Source organism: Tyto alba, unplaced genomic scaffold (assembly GCF_018691265.1).
Source record: "Tyto alba isolate M040663 unplaced genomic scaffold, T.alba_DEE_v4.0 Super-Scaffold_14, whole genome shotgun sequence".
Taxonomy (NCBI): Eukaryota; Metazoa; Chordata; class Aves; order Strigiformes; family Tytonidae; genus Tyto; species Tyto alba.
The window spans coordinates 26,582,148-26,603,553 of NW_024881276.1; the positions used below are offsets into that span (position 1 = coordinate 26,582,148).

The 21,406-nt window shown below is 38.5% G+C and overlaps 1 protein-coding gene across 3 annotated transcripts in view; it reads left to right on the top strand.

Annotated features, from left to right (window-relative positions):
• Positions 1-21,406, top strand: part of DSCAM (DS cell adhesion molecule) — a 469,478-nt gene that overhangs the window by 410,202 nt on the left and 37,870 nt on the right. For 2 of the 3 annotated variants that reach the window (XM_042788317.1, XM_033011398.2), the window contains 6 exons: positions 2,219-2,336; positions 3,194-3,357; positions 6,776-6,874; positions 7,447-7,635; positions 9,891-10,181; positions 15,596-15,772. In XM_042788317.1, coding sequence (XP_042644251.1) covers positions 2,219-2,336; positions 3,194-3,357; positions 6,776-6,874; positions 7,447-7,635; positions 9,891-10,181; positions 15,596-15,772 — 1,038 coding nt within the window. Of the gene's footprint in view, positions 1-2,218; positions 2,337-3,189; positions 3,358-6,775; positions 6,875-7,446; positions 7,636-9,890; positions 10,182-15,595; positions 15,773-21,406 lie in introns of those variants that run through there. The other variant, XM_042788318.1, reaches the window with a different exon arrangement.

Sequence of the window (21,406 nt, forward strand, 5' to 3'; positions counted from 1 at the left end):
AGTGCCAAACCACCTACCGTAAGGCAGGTGGGTAGTGGGTAGGTATGTGGGTAGCTTCAATAACAGAGAGGTAAGCCCTCCAGATGAATTGCCCTCATGCTGCATAAAGCTCTCGTCTCAAAAGTGAGAGGCCTGTGAGACTTAAGGTATTTTAACCTTATGAATGCCTGTTAGAACTTCAAACCTATTGCTTTCAGATTAATTTCACTACACATTTATTTTGTTTCTAGTTTTCTTTTGTTTGTGTACCTGTTAGCAGTCCTAGAACACTATTAGAAGTTAAGCTATAAAGAAAACTGGACTTAAGAATTTTCATGCTGTTTTACCATTTTTTTAAAAAGCACTCAGTTCATGAAAGAAATAAGATAGTCCGCAGAAAGCTGTGGGTACTTCCATAAATATAGTGCAGCAGGCTTTTATAATGTGCATTTCTGATTTGCGGACTGTGATTTTACCACTTGGTTTAGGCTTCTGTGAGGATCGTGTTAGTTCCACACATCACTGTAAAATGGGATGCACAGGATATTGAAAACCACGAGGTACAACATAGATATTTTTCGAGAAACACTGGTGAGGTGGGAAAGCCAAAGAGAAAAGGATTAATAGCTCATTTTAAATGAGTTTTCAGGCTTCATATTACAGCGGGAATTTTACATGGAACAGGAATTTGAGTTTCTAACTGCCATTGCTCCAAACGCACTGTAGCTACTAGTAGTAGTCCAGATATTTACAGAGCTGTTTTGTAGATAGTTACACCTGACAGCATCTCCTGAGGCTTTATAAAGATGGCATGAACACCATTAGGCATCTCCTGCAATGAAAACCTGGCACCACTGAAGACAAACAAGCCCTCTAACACTAACTCCTGTGGAGTCAGCATTTCACACCATGTCTCTGGGTAGACTGATCATTTTCCTGTTTCAGTTAGTTTGGTTAATTAGCCCATGGCTTGTGGCAGTGTACACCTGTGTAAATCTTTCCTAGAAGACATGGCCTTAGGAGTGCCACAGTGGAAAACAAGGCTAGGCTGTATCATGAAAATTACTTGACTGACCAGTGTCTTTGCATCAGTCTGGCATACCACCTCCTTAGGGCAGCACACGTTGGGGAGAGCCATCAGAGCTGCCAGAATGAGGGAGACAGGGACCTTCAGCTGCTCTTTAGCCAGGGCAGGACATGTCTATGCTTGGCTGTTAGGAAAGTAATATTGTCCCATTACCTAACCTTGACTTTGTCCATTATCTTAAGGCTTTAAAGACCTACTTCTTGTGTTTTCAGCTAAAATTTTGACCAGAGAAAAAACCCTCAAGAAACTTAGTCTTCAATAATGCTTGAAGAGAACATAGGCAACACAGTCCAAACTGATCATATAACCTATGAAATCTTTTCTTTTTATGAATATCTCAAGTCCCACTGCAGCCTACTCAAATAATTTCCCTTAACTCTTCAAGGCCTGTTCTTTCGCACATGACTTTTTTTGAGATGAACTGTCCCAGTTTTTATTTGATACTCGTCTTCATTTTCATATTTTTCTAATTGGTGCAAAATGGATTGTTAAGTATAAATTCTGACCAGTGTGCATGACTGAAGTAGGTCAGGATTACAAATAGAGTATTTCATGTAAGTGCCTTTGAAATGTATATTTAGAGGCCAACAAGAAGTCTATTTCTATCAGGAGTCATCTTGAGTAATAACATGTAATGAAGCTCTAACACCACCCTAGTGTTTCTGTATATTATAAACTGAGATTACAGGAGTGATATTTTTGTTGATATATTTAGGTGATATGAAAGCTGACACAAATTAAACTGATTTTAGAGTTTTTTCATATTTGTGGACTTCAGATAGACTCTTCAATGTACTAACATGCACATACATGAGGGTTTATTTTGCCTAATACCATAGCTGTTGGACATAATTTCTACTATGAAATATATAAAAATCAATAACTGGTTTTGGTCTGTTTCTCCACAAGGACTCTTCCAGTCCTCTGCCTCATCTCTCTCTTAGTTACTTGCCTTCCAGATACTAAAACTAAAATATTTGTGCTTGAATAAATAACTGATGTAATGAGGTAAAAGAAATTAGTTTCCTAAAACCACAGCTTGAAACAGATTGGTTTGGTTTTTCACATTTAATTCTGGATGTCTGTGTTTCCCTTCCAATGGCTGTATGAATTAACACCTCATTTCAGTCTTTCTTGCTCTCTCTTGCTCAGCTCCTGCCAGGATTTTGACATTCAGTGGCACAGTGACAACTCCCTGGATGAAGGACATTGTCCTCCCTTGCAAAGCTGTGGGAGACCCAGCTCCAACAGTCAAATGGATGAAGGATAGGTAACCAGCAACTAAATGTACAGCTCAAGTGATGCTCATTTGCTTAAAATCCTCAGGGTTGAGGTGCGGGTGATCCTGGATGACTGTGTCAGGACAGAGAAGGACCATTTGAGGGGACTGCACATAGTCACAGTAGGCCAGGAGTTAGAAATTCCTTGAACTAAAACTAATTGGCTGTGGTGATTAGAAGGTATCAAAAGGGAGGAAAAGTTATGAAGAAGAGATAAAGGTAAACATGCAAAATGTAAAAACTAAGGAGTTTTCTGGTTTAACTTCAGGTGTACCGAATAGTTTTAGTCTGAGACAGAAAAATGCTTGATGCATTGAATCATGCTGTGGAGTACAGTTTACATGTCTTGCACATTTCTTGTTTTCCGTTATTCTGTTTTGATTTTTAGTTTCACAGATTGACAGTCACTTGGAAACACACATGGACAATAATTTTAATCCAAGCACTGTGTAAGGAGTGAAATTGCAGTGCTATGAAAATATCTTACGCACTGATACAAATAGCTATTTTTTCATAAGGATGGACTTTGTAGCCAGGAACTGTCTTTTACTCTCGTTTTGTCACTTTCATGAAATAGCAGATAGCAAAGGTAGGAGTGAATTTCCATTTTCACTCAAAGTGGGGCCAGGATATTTGCATTCTTTAAGCAACTGTCAGGTGTTTCCCAATAGAAAATATTCCTTTGCTGTCTTTATCGAAGAGGACACAGCACCCCAGCTGCCCAGCCTTTCCTCCCCCCAGCCTTTTTCTTCCTTTCCATTCTCCATTGCTTCAAAAAAAAAATCCAATTCTGAGTAATTTTGATTGTAACTTCTTTAATGTATGCACTTTGTTTCCTGTGAGGTAGTAACGGGACACCCAGTCTAGTAATGATTGATGGGCGAAGAAGCATCTTTAGCAATGGCAGCTTTGTCATCCGTACTGTGAAAGCAGAAGACTCCGGATACTACAGTTGCGTGGCCAGTAACAACTGGGGATCAGATGAAATAATTCTGAATTTGCAGGTACAAGGTAAGACTATTGGATCGATCTCTTAATTTTTATCACAGCTATTAACTGCTATGTTCTGATAATGTATAGGTATGTCTGTATTCAGGTGTATGTAAAATATTAGTATTAATGTGTATTAATACAAATTTTATTCTTCCAAATTAATAAATAAAATATTATGCAGGTCATTCTGACTCAACCATCAACATTTTATGACACAGAAACTGTTTTGCTTTTGGTAGAATAATTCACACACTTGCAGTTAAGCCTCTGCGTAAGATTTTGTAGGATTGACAACTGAGTGGTTGTATTCAGTTATTGTCTAGTTCTTCACACAGAAAATACCAACTTATGCCTTCTCCTTACAAATATTAGATGTATCATTTAAATACTGCATAATTCAGAAAGACATGAAGACCTTTACTTTAGCTTCTGAAAAGCTATCAACAGAAATTTACCTCTGTATTGAGACCTTGGACAAAAACTTCATTAAGCAAGAGCAGAATTTTATTGATGGTTAACATGAGGAAGCATTTAAAAGGAAACATCAGTACACTTTCAACTAGCACATATTACCTGCTACTTTTTATATGCATGTTGAAATGTATATAATGTATCCATTAAGGTGCTGATGTGTATAAAAGCAATTGCAATATAGGAATACACATTCATAGTAAAGTGAAGCAGAGCATATGTATTCACATACCAAGAATTACTATGCAGGGGATTTTCTTGCTTACTTGCAATGAAGTAGATCTTAAGAGTGCTTCAGTTGACTAGAAATTGTTGTACCAGAGGGAATCGAAAAACTGAGTTGGGAATATGGGCCATACTGTGGTCAGTCACTCTCCTGTTCCTTGATATGCAATCTAAACTTCTAGTGCAAACATACAAGATCACAGGGGATTGTTTCAACTGCAGTCCAACTCTCTCTGCATAAACTGTTGCCTTGAAACAAATGTCATAGCACATACTAACTTACCTACAGTCCTATGGAGCCTAAAGATGCTCTTCTGCAATGTTTGAAGCATGACCACAACAGGAAATAGGGAGAGAGAACACTATCAAATGGAAACATTTATTTATATTTATATTTATATTTATATTTATATTTATATTTATATTTATATTTATATTTATATTTATATTTATATTTATATTTATATTTATATTTATATTTATATTTATATTTATATTTATATTTATATTTATTTCACTAAGTACTTTTGTAATTGCATATCCTTGCTGTTATTAAACTGCAGTAACTAAAAGCAAATCAATATTATGCCCCCTGAGGGACTGAAAGACTGGCATTTAATATGTGGAACCACCATCTTTTGTAGGTAGGGTGAAGCTGTGATAAAAGGTTTTACAATTAATCTTTCACAGTGTAGCGACTGCACAGTCTGCAATCTCTCTCAATTAAATCAGTCAAGTCAGTCAGAATAATGGAATAAATCCATCTCAAACAGAATTTTCCTTTAGAGTATAAACTATCTTTTTTTATTTTTTTTTTTCTTCTTCAGCACTGTTTAGCCCTGTGAGGGCAGTAAAATCAACTTCTCTTTGAACTAGTCCATAGCTGTAAACCAGCAGCCTCCACTTCATATCAGCACTCATTATTTTGCAATCTGTTGACTTGAACATGAACTGCAGCGGGGAGCTTTCCCTGGAGTTTCACTCTGCAGGTAGAGCTACTCATTAAACACGGGCAAAGCAGCCAGCGTCCTCTGGCAGCACGTCTTCCAGGCGTGACAGAGTGTCTGTGACTTCTGTCCTGCCTTGCTTACGGGCTGGTGTCTGGTGAGCAGTAACTACCGCAGGGAAACAGCAGCTCCTGCCAGCAGCAGTCACCAACAACACCACCTCCTTCCCACGCCTGCAGTGGCAGTGACCAGAGGAGGTGTGACTGCCCTGTCGTCTCTCCTCCCTGGTTTTCCATCCCAGATTTACCACTGCTTCTTGGATCCCTTTCCATGATGGACACTGTCAGTGCCTCACTCCCTGTTCTCAAGGCAGCAAAGCTCAATTTTGTCTATGTTTCTGAGGAGCTTGGAGACCACTAGTAACACTTGTTCAGGAAACAATCCATAAACCGAGCCAGACACGGTGCTGCTGTGTATCACCAGAGCAGTGCAAAGGATTTGAAACAGGAACTTCCCTTTCTCCCCCTTTCAATTTCTCAACTTACAATTGTAGATATAAAACACTTGGGTGAAATGTTAGTAAACATTTACCCTTCAGGGCTCTAATAAATATTCGACTATCTCTTTGAAGTTTCACTTGTCATTCTTCACTGTTTTAGCAAACACTATCTTCTACAGCCTTAGTGGTTTTGTGCCATGGTTCTTGTTACCTCACTTGTACAACAGGACTAGCTAAATGATTCAGGCAGAAGTCAAAAGTGAGCTTTCCAGACTATAACTAGTGTATGACCATATTAGCTCATGATAGATTGGTCAAGCTGAAAAGCAAGCTGGCTGTTTTGCCACTTTCTTCCCCTGACCATTGAGCTCTGGAAACCCAGCCACTATAAGCTGGTGCAATTTGGGGTTACTTAGGCTGAGCCTAAACTGTCCCAGCTCCTGGTCCCATTTCCAGTTCCAATTCCCTGTCTCAGTTCCCAGTCCCAGTTCTCCTACCCTGGGAAACTTGTTGAGATATAACATGTCTCCTTCTCTGCTATGTCATACTGGATTTTTCTCCAAAGGAAACTGGACACTGGGCAGAGGATGGGAGATGAGACCTCTGTCTTATTCCTGCGCTCTGTCAGGATCTGGTCCTGGGAACTGTGCAGTTCTTGTGTCCCACAATTGAGACACAGTGATAATGTTTACAGGGAGCAGCAGAACTAAAGAGTTTCCACATTTGGTCAGCCTTTACTGATAGAGTTGCGTCTTCATTATACAAATAGCTTCAGTGAACAGATGGTGTGATCTGGAAGAGGTACGAATCTGCCTCTGATCACAGATCTACCTATGCTACATAGTTAGCAATCAGTTACACTAGAAGAAACTCTTGTTATGCACTTTTTTTTTTTTTTACTTTTGCCATCATAGCCTGCAAAAACATGCATGAGTGGTTCATCACTTGGAAGTGGACATCTCTTTCCCGCCACTGAAAATTCAGCTTCTTATTGAAAGGTAATGGCTGAGTAGCTCATACGCCATTTAAGTCTGGCAGGACAGACACAAAAAAATCAGAGAAGAGCGAGGGTTAAGAACTGAAAGACAAAATTCTGTAGAAAATTAAATATAAAAAATGAGACCTTGTCTGCTCTTGTCTTAACCAAGGATGCCAGCTAAACAGACACTTTGACAGAAATAATTTGCATTTTCTGCAACTCAAAACAGTTATTTGATAAATGACTGTTAGAAGGAATTAAGATCATGTCTAATCATATGAATCTATTTTCTATTTTTAACTATTTCCAATCTAGTTCCACCAGACCAGCCAAGACTCACTGTATCTAAAACTACATCTTCCTCTATCACTCTTTCCTGGATACCTGGAGACAATGGTGGGAGTTCTATCCGAGGTAATATAATTCATGTTAATTGCAACTTCCTACTAAATTTTCATATGTTGATAGGATTAGTATATAATTATGAATGGCTACAAAAAAAAAAAAAAAAAAAGAAAAACAAAGCAGTCTATATTTCTGTCAGTGCTTAATATGCACTATCATCATGATAACAGCTTTCAGTAAATTGCAGTTTCTCTTTGTGGTGGTTTAATCACAGATTTAATCACTTTCTTCCAGCATACCCTTAGATGTTGTGACAGTTACTATCTCTGATTTTCCAGACATGTAATCTCTATCCATTCATTTTTTGAGGGTCCAGGTTCATCATCTGGTCTTTGTTGCTGATTGAAGGGTATTTAGAAGTGTCTATCCCTTTTTTTCTCCCTTTGAAGCGATCATAAAAATTGTATTTAAGCTGTTGTGAGGGTCAGCAAAATGTATCTTTTAGTCAGGGGAGAGCTCTATGTCTTCCTGTGCATGGGTTTCTTCTAGTTTTATTAGGTTTTTAAAATCACTTGTCATATTACCTGCAGAATTTGTGGTTTGTGTCTGGCTTCTCATTGCCATCTATGCTTTTCCTCCAGGTTATATTTTGCAATACTCAGAAGACAACAGCGAGCAGTGGGGTAGTTTTCCCATTAGCCCTAGTGAGAGGTCCTACCGTTTAGAAACACTGAAATGTGGCACTTGGTACAAGTTTACTTTAACTGCTCAGAACGGAGTGGGACCAGGACGCATCAGCGAGATCATTGAGGCCAAAACGCTTGGAAAAGGTATGTTGATTTCCGTCCCCTTTGCTCACCTAAAGCTCTTGCATTCTGCTGTAGATCTTGGTTGGATGAGGAGAGAGACTTGGATATTCTAACATTATTGGCTTTGGAAACATTTCCAGTTTTGTCCATGCTGTGACAGAAGAGGCTGTTGCTGCAGGACTTGAAGAACATACCAGCAGATATTCTATCCTTGTTTCTCTAATAATTTTGTTCTAAGATGGATTGGTAGATATTTGGGAAGGAGGTGTCTCCACTATCATGGAATATAGCAATTCCAACTACTGCTGTTGCCATGAGGAAATTGTTCCTGCTCTTCTTGTAAAAATTATTTGTCTGGATGTTGGAGGAAGATGGGAAATATATTTATGTGTAGAGGAAATGGAGCCAATGTCTTATTTCTACTCCAAGATAGTGTTGCAGGAACCATGCAAGTAGCACCCTTTGAACAGGATAATGTCAAAAACAAAGGAAAAGTTTACATAAAGCTCTGCAAGGCAAAACAGCCAATATTTGTGGAATTCTTAGCTAACTCAGCAATGGGTCCCTTGGTCCTGGTTGCTGACAGTAGTTCCACATTGCAAGTATGTGTCAGAATTATGAGCAAATTTGGCAACAGATCCACTTAAAGAGGCACTTTAGAGAGTCTTACCTCTAACTCAACAGAGTGCAGTAGCTTTGCATAATGCTTTAAAGATCACCTCATCTTGCATCTCTTCGCCAGTTGTAATATCCTTATTCAGGAGCAGTTTCATAATAAAGATACTTTACTTTGATAGCTATATCTGCCCTTTTCTATGCTTTTCATCACACCTGTGCTGTTGCAGATCTCCCAAACGTCACAGCAAGGTAGACATTTCATTTGACATTTGGTGGCATAGGGAAGACCTGGTATGCAGTAGATGTGAATGGTATGACTTGCTGAAGCTCAGAGGAGACTGCAGATCAGCTGTGTGCTGTGCATGCCGAGACAATCAGTGGTCAGGGAGAATGGTCTGCTGACCTTAAAGAGAGGGGATTTTAGAGAAGTAGGATTTGAGTGTGCTTATTTTCATTGCATGAAATGTAAGGTTTACACATGCTTCAAATAACATCTAAACGTTTTATGAGAAAGCAGATCTCCCAATTTTTTTATTTTCCCTGGGGCTTGATATATATATGCCTAGAAACTACCTATGTTACATTTGCAAACTGAACCAGGTACTGTGTGATTTGGAATGCTGAGATCATTCTCATTCATGTGAGAGCTCCAAAAGCATCTCTATCCAAAGCTATTAGCAAAACCAATGGAAATAGTTCATTACACGTGGAAGGAATCATCAGTTCCATTTAGATTACTGTAGAATTTAGAAAAAAGACTACATTTGGGTAAATCTCATCAAAGCACAAGAATGACAAAAAGACCCCCATTGGATAAGTTATGTTTTATTATGAAGAATAAAATAGCATATTATAGATAATTTTCATCACGTTAGATGTAACTTCCAATAGTAAAAATAATGTTTCTGCTAAGCAATTAGCAATAATACTTTTAAGTACACTATGGCAATATTTAATATAAACAGCATTTATTGATGACCTGTCTTGTCCACCTACCACCATTATTTCAATTCTAAGGTGCCATTTTTACTGTCATTATTCCAGTATTATATAGAACTGTCAAAAAAACTGTAATGTATATATCAGCAGAAACCAAAATTTCATTGCAAAACTGGACAAGTAAATAGAAATGTCAATCCCTTCCTGAATGGAAACATGTTAACTCAGAAATACAAAATTCAAAGTATATATTATTTTCAAATATATCATGTACAGTGTCAACATACTAATACTTTTAAAATTTTTATTTTTACTTGAAAGTTCTTCAAAATTGTAATTTTCCACAAATGAAAGCCAATGTACTCTAAAAAAAAATGTGTTCAATTCCTATTCAAAAAAAAACTAGAGCAGCAGAGGACAATCTTCAAGTGTATTTGTCTTCTATGGTATTTCTACATGGTATTCTGAACCCTTTCTTTTTTACATAGCAGTGATCAGGGGCATTTACTGATACAAAGTGTCTGCACTAGATTTACAAATTGACTCATGCCAGTCCATGCAAACTGGCAAGTCAGGTCTGTGCAGAGAAGTATGGATATTTTTTTTTCACATATGGCTTTGAAAATCTAAGTTTGTGAGTCTGACATAAAGTGTGAAAAAACATTTAAGAATATCTATAATACTTAAGGATTTCACTTGAAATACATCATTGCTTCTAGAGCCACAGTTTTCCAAGGAACAGGAGCTCTTTGCTAGTATCAACACCACGAGAGTGAGGCTGAACCTGATAGGCTGGAATGATGGCGGTTGCCCCATCACCTCCTTCACCCTGGAGTACCGGCCATTTGGGACAACAGTCTGGACAACTGCTCAGCGGACATCGCTGTCAAAGTCCTACATACTGTATGACCTCCAGGAGGCAACCTGGTATGAACTTCAAATGAGAGTGTGCAACAGTGCTGGCTGTGCGGAGAAGCAAGCCAAATTTGCAACACTCAATTATGATGGCAGTAAGTATATCTTTTTATTTACATGTCTGAGATACTGGCTTTACTCTAGTTTCTTATGTGATTTCTCGGTTTGTCTTTTTTTTTTTTTTTTTTCCTCTTCATAAAACCCTTCTTGAATCTGCTAGCCATGCTGACAGTGGGGAAACAGACTCAAAGATTTAAAATGCCTACTGATTTTATGACAGTAGGCTACCAGGCAGAAAAGAGGAGTTGTTTATTTGTCCTCACTGAGGAAAGTCTCTAGCACCAAAGTCCATCAACCACGAGACAAATAAACATAGGACACTAGGTGTCATTAGTTCCAGTGGTCACAGAAGCACTTGCTAGTATTTCATGCACCTCTTCCATGAAATTTTTGTCTCACATAGAGTTGGTTCCTGCAGCCATTCATGGCGGTGACTGGCCTCATTGCTATTCCATGCAATGTCCTTGTGACACAGCTCAAAACCCATTATGTGACACAACGGAGCAGCTAACTAGCTTGTCTTCCGGGAAAGCCTCCGGACAACATCCTCCAAGGGCAAAGCAATGACAATGCCATTATCCCTATTTACAGACAGGGAAGAGTGAAACTAATGGCTGTGACAGATGGCTCTGTCATGCCCAGCAGCAGGGCACAGGGCATGAAGGAATTGTTGCATCCTGCCCTTCTGCAAGAGGTTACTGCCCACCCTGCAAAAGCCAGAACAAGAGGGCAAGAGCAAACATGCCAATTTATCAGTCACTCCAGCTCTTATCCTGATGTTCTTATTGAAAGTGATGGTGCTTCTGCTGTGTGCTTCTGCTGTCTCTATAGTGGGAAATGGCAGTAATTCTGGCAAAAAGGCAGTACAAATGGCTCCAGATGGCAGTCTCTTCAATTGCTCTAGTGTGAATTGACAGAGCTTTTCTGGAGACATCCAGTGTAAAATGTTGTTGTGTTGCCAGAGATATTGTGCTGTATTGTGCAACTACCTGATGACATCTGTACTGTTAAACTAAATAGGACTAGTGAGCAAGTTCAAACACAAACTGATAATTATCCAGAAACAGCCCCAAACTGCTAATCGTTCATAACTGTGTTGGTGACACATCTTCCTGACACAGTTTTGTCCCACACAAATCAGCGTTCTCCAGGACAATACCCATATATGGCTCAGGGAAGAGCAAGCAATAGGGACCATTCCCCATCAGAAGTGTGGGATATGAATCAGGCAGGGTTTAAACTTCAGGATCTTGAGCATCCTCTAATGCTATCCCAGTCTTTGCACTAGGTACTCATCAGTTCTTGCAGATAATTAATGACAAATGCCCTCCTGACTCACCCTTTTGCAAATAGGACATCCGCTCATGTTTTCCTGAGAAAATATCATTTTGGTAAGCTGTTACACAATCCTCATGTTATTTCAGACAGTCTAAAAAAATAAGTGAAAGGTTTTGTCTCATCGCTTTAGAGACCTAGAGGAAACCAAGATCCAAGTAGTTATTATGCACATGCTGCCAGGTCTTGCCAGGTAGACATAGGACCTGTTTTGCTGAGCCATATAGATATTGTCAGTCATAACTGTTTAGGGTATTATGAGTTAATTTCCTGCCACTTTACTTAGCCTATCCTCTTTTCTTTCCAGTATCTTTCTACAGGCAGCATCTAACTTTCAGTGATCATTTTTATACATCCACAGTTATTGTTACATATATATGACTGAGCCAAACAGTCTTGAACCATGCCTTAAAATGAGATTATATGAAAATCCAGGTCCAGAGCCTTAAATTCCCACTGATAGCAGTGAAATCAAATGTATTCTTACAATTAATTGATTTGAAATATCAGACTCTGCTGTTCGGTTAGGTAATGATACTTACTTTGCTTTCATATACTGTGACCTGCATGCTATTTGATTTTATGTGTTGCTGTATGGCATCTTTAAAAGTGAGAAAATGAAGGAATAAAAATATTTGTAGCGTTAAATTTCCTGGGCCACTGCTTCTGGTCAGCTAGAAAATTTCTCATTTGCAGCACTGATGGTTTTGTTTGTCAAGCGTGCTTTGCCAGGACTATGTTGTGCCTCAGAGAGACATCATGATCTGGAATACTGACTGCAAGGTTAAGAGAAGAAAACATGTATGGAAAAGCAAATTTCAGTTTTCAAATTTTCTGAATTTGTTACAGTTGGTGCAGAACTAAAATGATAAACTTATTATCTTCATCATAATAATATTTTTTTAAAATTAAGATAATTTATTCCCACATAAGAGATTTCATGGAAGAATTATTTCAATACTTCTGAAGCAAAAGTTATCCCCACAGAGTCCCAACTCCCCATTCATTTGTTTCTTGGTAAACTGCATAAACTTAAGGTGCTTCAGAGTTGGAAAATAGTCTGATTAGAAATCAACATTTTCTATCGATACTTCATTCAGAAATTTTTGGTTTCATAGAGAGTGAATTTTTCATTTACAGAAAGCATGCCAATGGAAACTTCTTGGCCAGCTCCATTTTTGAGTGCTAACCCTACCTCTGCCATTGATTTGTTTTGTGATGTAAGATTAGTCCCTTCCAGGTTCTAGGGGTCACAGCTGGTCTTAGGATAAAACAGATACAAGGGTAGTACTTTGAAGATTGGATAACACATGTATGAAAGTTCTAGGATACCAAATGCTAAAAACAAGCTCAGAAGCTTTAGCAGTCTTAAGATAAAGCCTTTGTAAATTTTGTAGAAATCCTTGAGTTATGTGGTCTTCCAGTCATTTGTTTGGACTGCAATAGCTGATTGTTACCTGTGGTAGAGCTCCTGAGAAATATCATGCCTAAGTATCCTTTACCTTAAATCTCTTTATGGTGAATTAGGTCAAAAGGTTAATGACAGATCTATGTGAGACTTTTTGCTTTCCGTTCATAGATATTTCAGCTAACCATTTTCAGCTTACAGATTTTATGACCTTCCTGCCCCTTGTTTTTCAGAACATTTCCACTCATTACTTAAAGATGTATTTTTAGCAGTATGCAGCTTGTAGTGTGTTGCACTGCAAAGAAAGCTCCTGACTCAGGCATCAGCTACTCAGTAGCCCTGACATTAAATCAGGTCAGCTTGGTAGCTTCTCTAAACTATGCTAATTGATTTCAGCCCACCACAGGACTTCCTACCGTGAAGAACAGTTAGGACACAGGCAAACACTTGGTAGTTGTAAAGTCACAAGATGCAATGGGAGATGCTGGAAGGGCTGCAGCATAGGAGAAAATGGGGTCAGAGACATTCAAATTACAGCTTCTGTGAAGCACCAATAAAGCAGGCTAACAAAGGGCGATGGTGAACTGACCTGGAAAAAAAAAAAAACAACAATAACAACAAAACCAATCAACCAAAACAAAAAAAAAAAAAAAAAAAACAACCAACCAAACAAACAAAAAACAAACTCCCAGTCCCAGGTTGACAGGGACTTTGTTCTAAGAAAAGCTTTGACTCTTCAGCTCCTAGCCAACACCTAGAAAGACAACAAATGTTGAAATGTTGCTTTCTCCATGGATAGCAGGTTTAGTTTTTGTTAATTTCTAGTACGATTGCTGAATATCCACAAATGGATAATGTGAAAGATATATAAGCTTGCAGTATGTTTTTGTAATTAAGCTTGCACTGCCTGTATATAGCGTTATGAGGTTTACACTTTACTTGGAAGAGGTATGGAAAATGATAATGACTTACCTAAACACTTGAGGTTTAACTGAGAATAAGGACACTCTTAACTGTATTTTCATCAAAGTATAAGGAGAGCAAGACATAATTTTAGGTAATCTTGAACCTAACAGTCCTTAACCAATGGTCTATGTGACTTGAATTCAGAGCAAAATTTGGCCCTTTAATATTCAGCAGGGTTTAGGAGGATTTAGAGACAGTTATTAGTATTACCTTCAGGAGCTTGAGGTTCTTTCCATTTCTTCATCTAATCATTTTCTTTGCCTTTAAAGTAGTGTAAAAGCTGCGTTTGTTAAGACAATATGAAAAAATCCTGCTGTGTGTTTATTCCAAGAAATAGAAAATTAGAAAAAGAAGGAAAAATATGGGGAAGAAATGCAATGGAACAGTAGAAAAATATTCAAAATGCAACTGTAGGAAAATAAATTTTCTGAAGTACCTGATATAGGTTTGGATGGTTTTAGCTTCTCTGTTTATCTTCATCCCTGTGGGGAACTACCCATCTCATTATATGCAACTCAAATATCCCTTCTGAAAAAACATGACTTAGAATTCTACATTTTCTCTGTGGTTATGGCACTCACATTGTACTGCATCATATCACAATTTTTTTTCCTGGTACTGTGTAGTACATAATGAGATAAAACTATATCACTCAGTGCAGCAATTAAAATGTAAAAATGGATGTGCCTGTTTTTCTATCTTACCCTCCTATCCTTTTAGCAAGTAAGTAGCTAAGTAGCCACTTTTGTGTTTCAATAGCTGGTTAAAATTGAATAGCTTCCATCAAAAGTCATCACAGTTCACAACACGTGTGTTTCTACCCATTTCAAATAAATCCGCATTTTATAGCCTCATTTGTGGTTGCACTCAACACTTTAATAGTAATCAGGAAATGAGTGAGAAGTCTTCCATGACTAAACAGCCTTCCAAAGAAAGTGCTGCATTCTTCTCACGTTCTTTAGAAGTAAAGAAAAAAAAAGAATTGAAAAGTTCAAGTATTATATATCACCAGGAAGCCAGGTACATTCAAAATGCAAATGTGTCCTAAAATGAAAAAGTGAGCTGCCTGCTGATGCCGGTAGTTTGTAGAGTCATTTCCCTCATTTCACTCACCAAATTTGATTATTTCTATCTAGTGTTACTTTCCTGTTTTACTGACGAGTATAATGTCAAACACTTCTTAGTAAATTAGCATCAGATTTGCTATCTGAACTTCAGATCAATATCACTGCTGCACCCCTAAGATGTGATATAAGAATGTTCCTGTGCAAAGGATTCATCTGATATATGTAGCATAAAATGAACTTTGTCAAATATGTTTCTTACAAGGAAAAGCCCAGCAGAAAGTGTGAATATGTCACAGTAGTGCTATTTTCCCATAGTGAGGAGTAAAATACATAGGTAATAATTCTGAGATCTCTTGCAGCTTTGTAACAATTTAATATGACTTAAAATTAATCATAGTATTTGACTGTATAATGGGCATGGTTTTCTTTCATCACTTAAGGCATTTCTTCTGGACTTCTGATAATCTGAATCTCTGCAGTCAGTACTTTGTTACCAGTGTGAATGGTTATGTGTGCATTGTCATTACACCCGCAAACATAGCATCCACCCTGAACATGACAAATCCTTCTTAATGTTCTGCATGCAGCTGAAGCGTATGATGTGCCATATTCCCTGAGAACTCAATCTTTTGTCTTCATTAATAGGCATCTAATATCATGACACTGTTTCCAGGTACAATCCCTCCACTCATTAAGTCAGTTGTGCAAAGTGAGGAAGGGCTGGCAACCAACGAAGGGCTAAAGATGCTGGTGACCATTTCCTGTATCTTGGTTGGGGTCTTGCTGCTTTTTGTGATGCTACTGATCGTGCGGAGGAGGAGGAGGGAGCAGAGACTGAAGAGGCTGCGAGGTAAGATGAGAGCTGTGGCACTTATTTCTAGATAAGCATACTCTCTGAACATGAACGTATAAGTGTAGCTGCACAAGACCAAACTGTCCTCTCCTCAGTTGGTAATATTTTCCTGCAATATGTAAAAGACACGATGCAACAAAGCATATGTGTTTTCTACAAAAATGCCTTCATTTTCATTTAGTAGTAATTTTCTAAAAAATTACTCCTGTCTCGATTGTAATTTTTTTTTGCATGGGGGAAAGGAAAATAATTCTCATGTGCTGTTGTTTGTTTCCCTTGTGAATATTCTTAATAACCTAAAATAATATTTTTTTCGAAGGGTAAGATCAGATGTTCTGAAGATGAGGGGATTTAAATTTTCTAGCAGATGCAAACCATGATTCCCGAGTTATAAAATGAAGGTAGCCACATGTTAGTAGGCTACAAAACACAATCAGATAGTCTCAGATTTGTTACGATTTTTTCCTTATGGTACATCAGAACTACAACAACACTTCATTGTTCACTGACCTTTCACTGTTGCTAATCTGTACTTTTCTCTAATCCTTATCCAAATTCTGGTGTTTTCTATGTAAATAAGTTTTAAATCTGTGAATTCATTCAACTATATGAGTCTTCTAGTAAATACTCCTGTCTAAGCCGAAGCCAGGTTTCTGACCCTTGCAGTCTGCCACTTCTGCACTTGGCCCTGTAGGTTTTGTACCAGCATACAACAGCAAGCCTTACACCGAAGGTATTTGGGAAAAAGCTTTTCAAATCACACGCTGAATAAATAGTAAAGCAATTTATCATCTGCAGAAATAAGTCTAATCTTTTAATAATTTCCAAGAGCCATATCAGAACATCAATTTAATTTGAATACCACCACCACTAATTTACCAATCAAACACAGTAGGATGGTGAGAAATACAACCACCTCCCCCTCACTCCTCCCTTCTTCCTGGGCACAGCTTTACTCCTGATTTCTCTACCTCCTTCACCCTCCAGCAGCATCGAGGGGCAGGGGATGGGGGTTGCAGTCGGTTCGCCATCCATTGTTTCTGCTGCTCCTTCCTTCTCAGGGGGAGCACTCCTCGCTGTCTTTCCCTGCTCCAGCATGGGGTCCCTCCCACAGGAGACAGTCCTCCACAAAATTCTCCAACGTGAATCTTTCCCACAGGGCTGCAGCTCTTCATGAACTGCTCCTTGCCGTGGGCTGCAGTCCTCACAGCAGCAGACTGCTCCACTGCAGGCTTCCCTCAGAGTCCTGGCCTTCTTCAGGCACAGACACCTTCTCCGTGGGCTGCAGGTGGGCACTGCTCTACCGGTGACCACCATGGGCTGTAGAGGGGCGGCCTGCCCTCTCACCAGGGGCTGCAGGGGATTCTCTGTTCTGACACACCTCCCTCCTGCTTCCTTTCTTCAACAGACCTTTGCATAGGTATTTCCCTCACTCCTCCTCGGCCGCAGGTTCCCCTTCTTAATTCCGTTATCGCATAAGTGCAGCCACCATCACTAATTGGCTCGTCCTTGGTCCAGAGGCAGGTCCAACTTGGAGCCAGGGGATCTTTAGAGAAGCTTCTCACAGGGGGGTCACCACTGTAGCCCTCTCCCCTGCTACCAAAAACCCCTGCCACACACAGACCCAATACACTTGTATAACAACGTTCCTATTCAAAACCTTTTCAGTCATTTACCTATGTGCAGTTTTTTTCATCAAAAAAGTGGTGGGTTAAGGGTGGAGAAGGTGTTATCTTCTCAGAAATACTGTGGAATTCCATCCAGTAATGAGCAGGATATTTTGAGCTCCTTGGCTCCAGGAAATGACGTCTCTGCACATTCAGTTTTTCATGGTTAATTTACAAGTATTCATAAATTCTTGAGTTACAGACCCTTAAGGAAGGCTGATGATCACTGGCCAGTATGGCTTTTGCATAACTTAAGACTTCTCTGAATTATTTCCTCTCAGAATATAGGATTTTAGAAAAATATCTGACCTTCACTTAAACATAGGCAGTGACAAAGAATTCATCAGTACTTTTGATAAAAGTCATCAGTATTTAACTATAAATCCTGTAAAAGTTGCATCTCACTTTTTATCTGAATTTGTCAAGCTACAGCTCAACATCCTATCGATCTGGTCCTGTTATACTTCTGTCTTCCATACAGGGACTGAAGTTCTTTTTTGTAATCATATTTTCAGTCTCTAAGGATAGTCCTTTTACATGGTGGTAACCGAGTAATTTCTTAATGTTTTAATTCGTAAATGAAACAGATGAATCTTTATTTTTTCCCTGTAGTTTCCCCATCATTTATTAATTTCAAGGCTTTTATCTGGTCCCTTTGCAATCTTTAGGTACTTTTCCTCACCTGTATACTAGAAATGAGTATAGTATTACAGCAACAGACATATCAGCATCAGAGAGAGCAGTAACAGCCTTCTTTCCCTTTATGGTCTTCTGTCTATATCTGCAAGGATCACCTTTTTAGGTATAGCATTATTTTAGGAGTTTGTGTTTAACATCTTATCCACTGAGATCATCTGACAATTCTGTGATTACAGTGCAACAGGATAACATTGTATAGCTATGGCTTGTGTTCTTGATATATGACCTTATACTAATACAGATACATTGCTAACTTGTGGCCAACCTACCTGATGATCCAGATTGTTATGCCTTAGTGACCTAGCATTTTCATTATATTTTAGCTACCTAATCCTTGTGTCATTTTCAAACTTTTAGATATTATTTCATTCACTCCAGACCATTGATAAAAGTACCAACAGTCCCATGCTGCATGATGAAAATGAATACTAAACAATAATTCTCTGCTTAAAATTGTATTTTGAATATGTTGAAACCCATGTGAAATGGCTGCTGTGTTAATTTTTTAAGTCATGATGTTTTGTTATTAAAATGTTTTGAGGTACAAAAACTTTGCTCTAGAAAAATACGCATATAGTATCTTATGTTAATTAATCATATCTAAGGGAGAGTTTTTTCAATATCATCAATTCTCAGTGAATTTTAATCTCATTTCAAAAAATTCAACTTTATTTGACATGGATGATTGACCACAAGTCTATATTGCTTGGCCTCAATTATTCCATCTCTTTTAATTCATTTCATCAAGTTTCATTCCATGTTTTTCATCATTTTGCTCATTGCCACGATCAGATTGATAGGACTCTAGTAAATCAAATTTTCTTTTTTCATTCTCTTTGAAGACCAATCCTATGTTAGCCTATTTTCTGCTCTTCTGGTGGTTACTTCAGGTTCTAAAAGTCTTACTGACAATCAGTATTGCTGTTGCAGAGAACTCCTTAGTAAGTTCTCTAAAAAAAATCCTGTGTGCAAGTTTTTCTGATCTCCTAACTAAAAAAAAATGGTTTGCTCTCATGGTTGTTGTGTTCAACTTTCATCTGAATTAGTTTTGAAATTGAAATCCTGCCATTATCGCTTGATATGTATCACCTGATGGGCTTTCTTTGAGGCACAGGACTCATTTTTCCGAAATCCTGATTCCACCATCAACTTTCCTCTAGTTTACATCAGAAATACTAGTTTACACAGTGGGACCTTCTAAAAGAATTTATACAAGTTACAGGTGTAATTCTTGTTTTGTGGCTCCAGGAGATTTGTTTTCTTTGAACCTGCTGGGCAAAAAAGAGTAGGAATTGAAGATTTATTTGCAGTACATTCTGCATGCAAATATTTGTATCTGTGGTTTTAGACAGTGGTCTTGTGGTTCCAGTTTCTGTGGGGCAAATGTAGCATAAGAACAGCAGTCCCTCAATACTTAATCCTTTCACTCCTTGTTTTAGCATGTAGGGACAGGTAAAACTTTGTCTTTCTCCTGCATCACACCCAGTATGATTTATTTCTCTAGGAGTACTCTGCTTAGAAATGAAGTGTAATTTTCAGCAAAGCCCTTATTTTTTCCCAGTTTAGTAGTTCTGCAGGTCAGGTCACAAGAAGGTCAATTGACTGCTGGAGTTCATGCAGCAGCCATTCAGTAGGTCAGCATATATTACAACAGAGAAACCTGATGACTTACCACTCTTTCTCCTTGCTATTAACCTAGCTCCACTACTAACGTAATAGTTTTCCCTCTGTCTTTAAATCCAACTCACCTTAATCCAAGCAGAAAGCACCAGCATGGCATGATAGTTCAGAAGTGGCAGCAGGCAATTTAAAACTGTATCATGGTCCCTGATTTCCCAGGGGGCAAGACAAAAGTGTTAAGAATTTTAAAGGTGGCTGCCCCAGCAAATGGAAGCAAGGGCTGTCACTGGGTCGGTGCCTGTCGGCGCAGTCATGTGTCAAACCCACGGTGAGGAGCAGTTTGTCTTTTTCACTAGGGCATGGGGTGATGCTTGGCTGGTGCAGGAGATCACCCCCTTCACTCTGTCATTCATGGCCTCCCAGAGCCCTGTTTTTGCCATCTGGGAGATACGACACTGGCAGGGATAGTGACTCATTTTATGAACTATTCTCAATTTGTTGAACAAAAGTGTAATGGAGGAAATACACATTACAATCCATAGTCTATACTCATTGGTTTTTGAAACTAGATTTTCTCCTGTAGCTGATGTTTTGGACACACTGTTATCATACTCGGTTCCTTTTAGGCTTCTGTGTTTTACTTCGACAGATACATAAGATCCTGTATCTTATTGGGACATTTGTTTTGATCCACTAGCCTGTGTGCCCAGTACAGCCATAATTAACTACTATAATGCTGTTGACCATTGTAACAATCTGCTTGAATTATTAGTACATTTAAACTGTGCTGATGGAGTTACTTTTTTTTTCTGCAGTACTTCCTTGTTCAGCTTTTAATGTGTAGCATGATCCTGCATGATGTCTCATGTTATTTTTAATTGAAGATGAACAATCTCTTTTGCATCTCTTTGACCAAAAATACATATATGTTAATAAGCATTTGAATATGTGCCACATACATTTAACAGCGAGAACATAACATTTTTTCCAGTTGCAGCATGGAACACAGCTATATGCTGTGCAGCACCTGAGAACATGTAAGGGAGGTTGTTTGTCATTTAATCGTGGTAAAGAGGTATAAAAAACTAACTGAACTACATTGAGCCAAACAACCTTCAACTTTGTTCCTTCAGCTTTTCTCAAGTTGTGAATTACTTGCACAAGTACCCATAGCCTTCACTTAAGGAAGCAGCAGTTGCTTCACAAAAGCTGCTAGCTGAATGAAAACAGTATTTCCATATTAAAACACCCTTATTATGTGTGCCAGAGAGAGAATGTGTGCATAGTCTCTTCACGATCCTAGTGCTACTAGAATGACAAGAAGCATCATAAAGTTTGCTAAAAAAAAAACGTGACTTGGAACCAGAGCTTCAATTTTCTGTGTATTCTTTTGTATTCTTCAAAAGAACTGGGTCCCTTCCTGGGTCCTTAGAAGTGAGTAGCAAAACTATCTCTGACATCATTTGGGAACAACAGCAGTGCTAGTTTTGTTTGACTGATGATAAAGACATTGTCATCTACTACATAGTACCACTGGTAAGAATCTTAACAGCAAAAGGCAATCCCAAACAAAGTGAAAAATAGAAAATCTGAGTGCCTAAGTGCAGCACTGTTTGGGTTAGATGGGACATCGCAGATTAAGAGT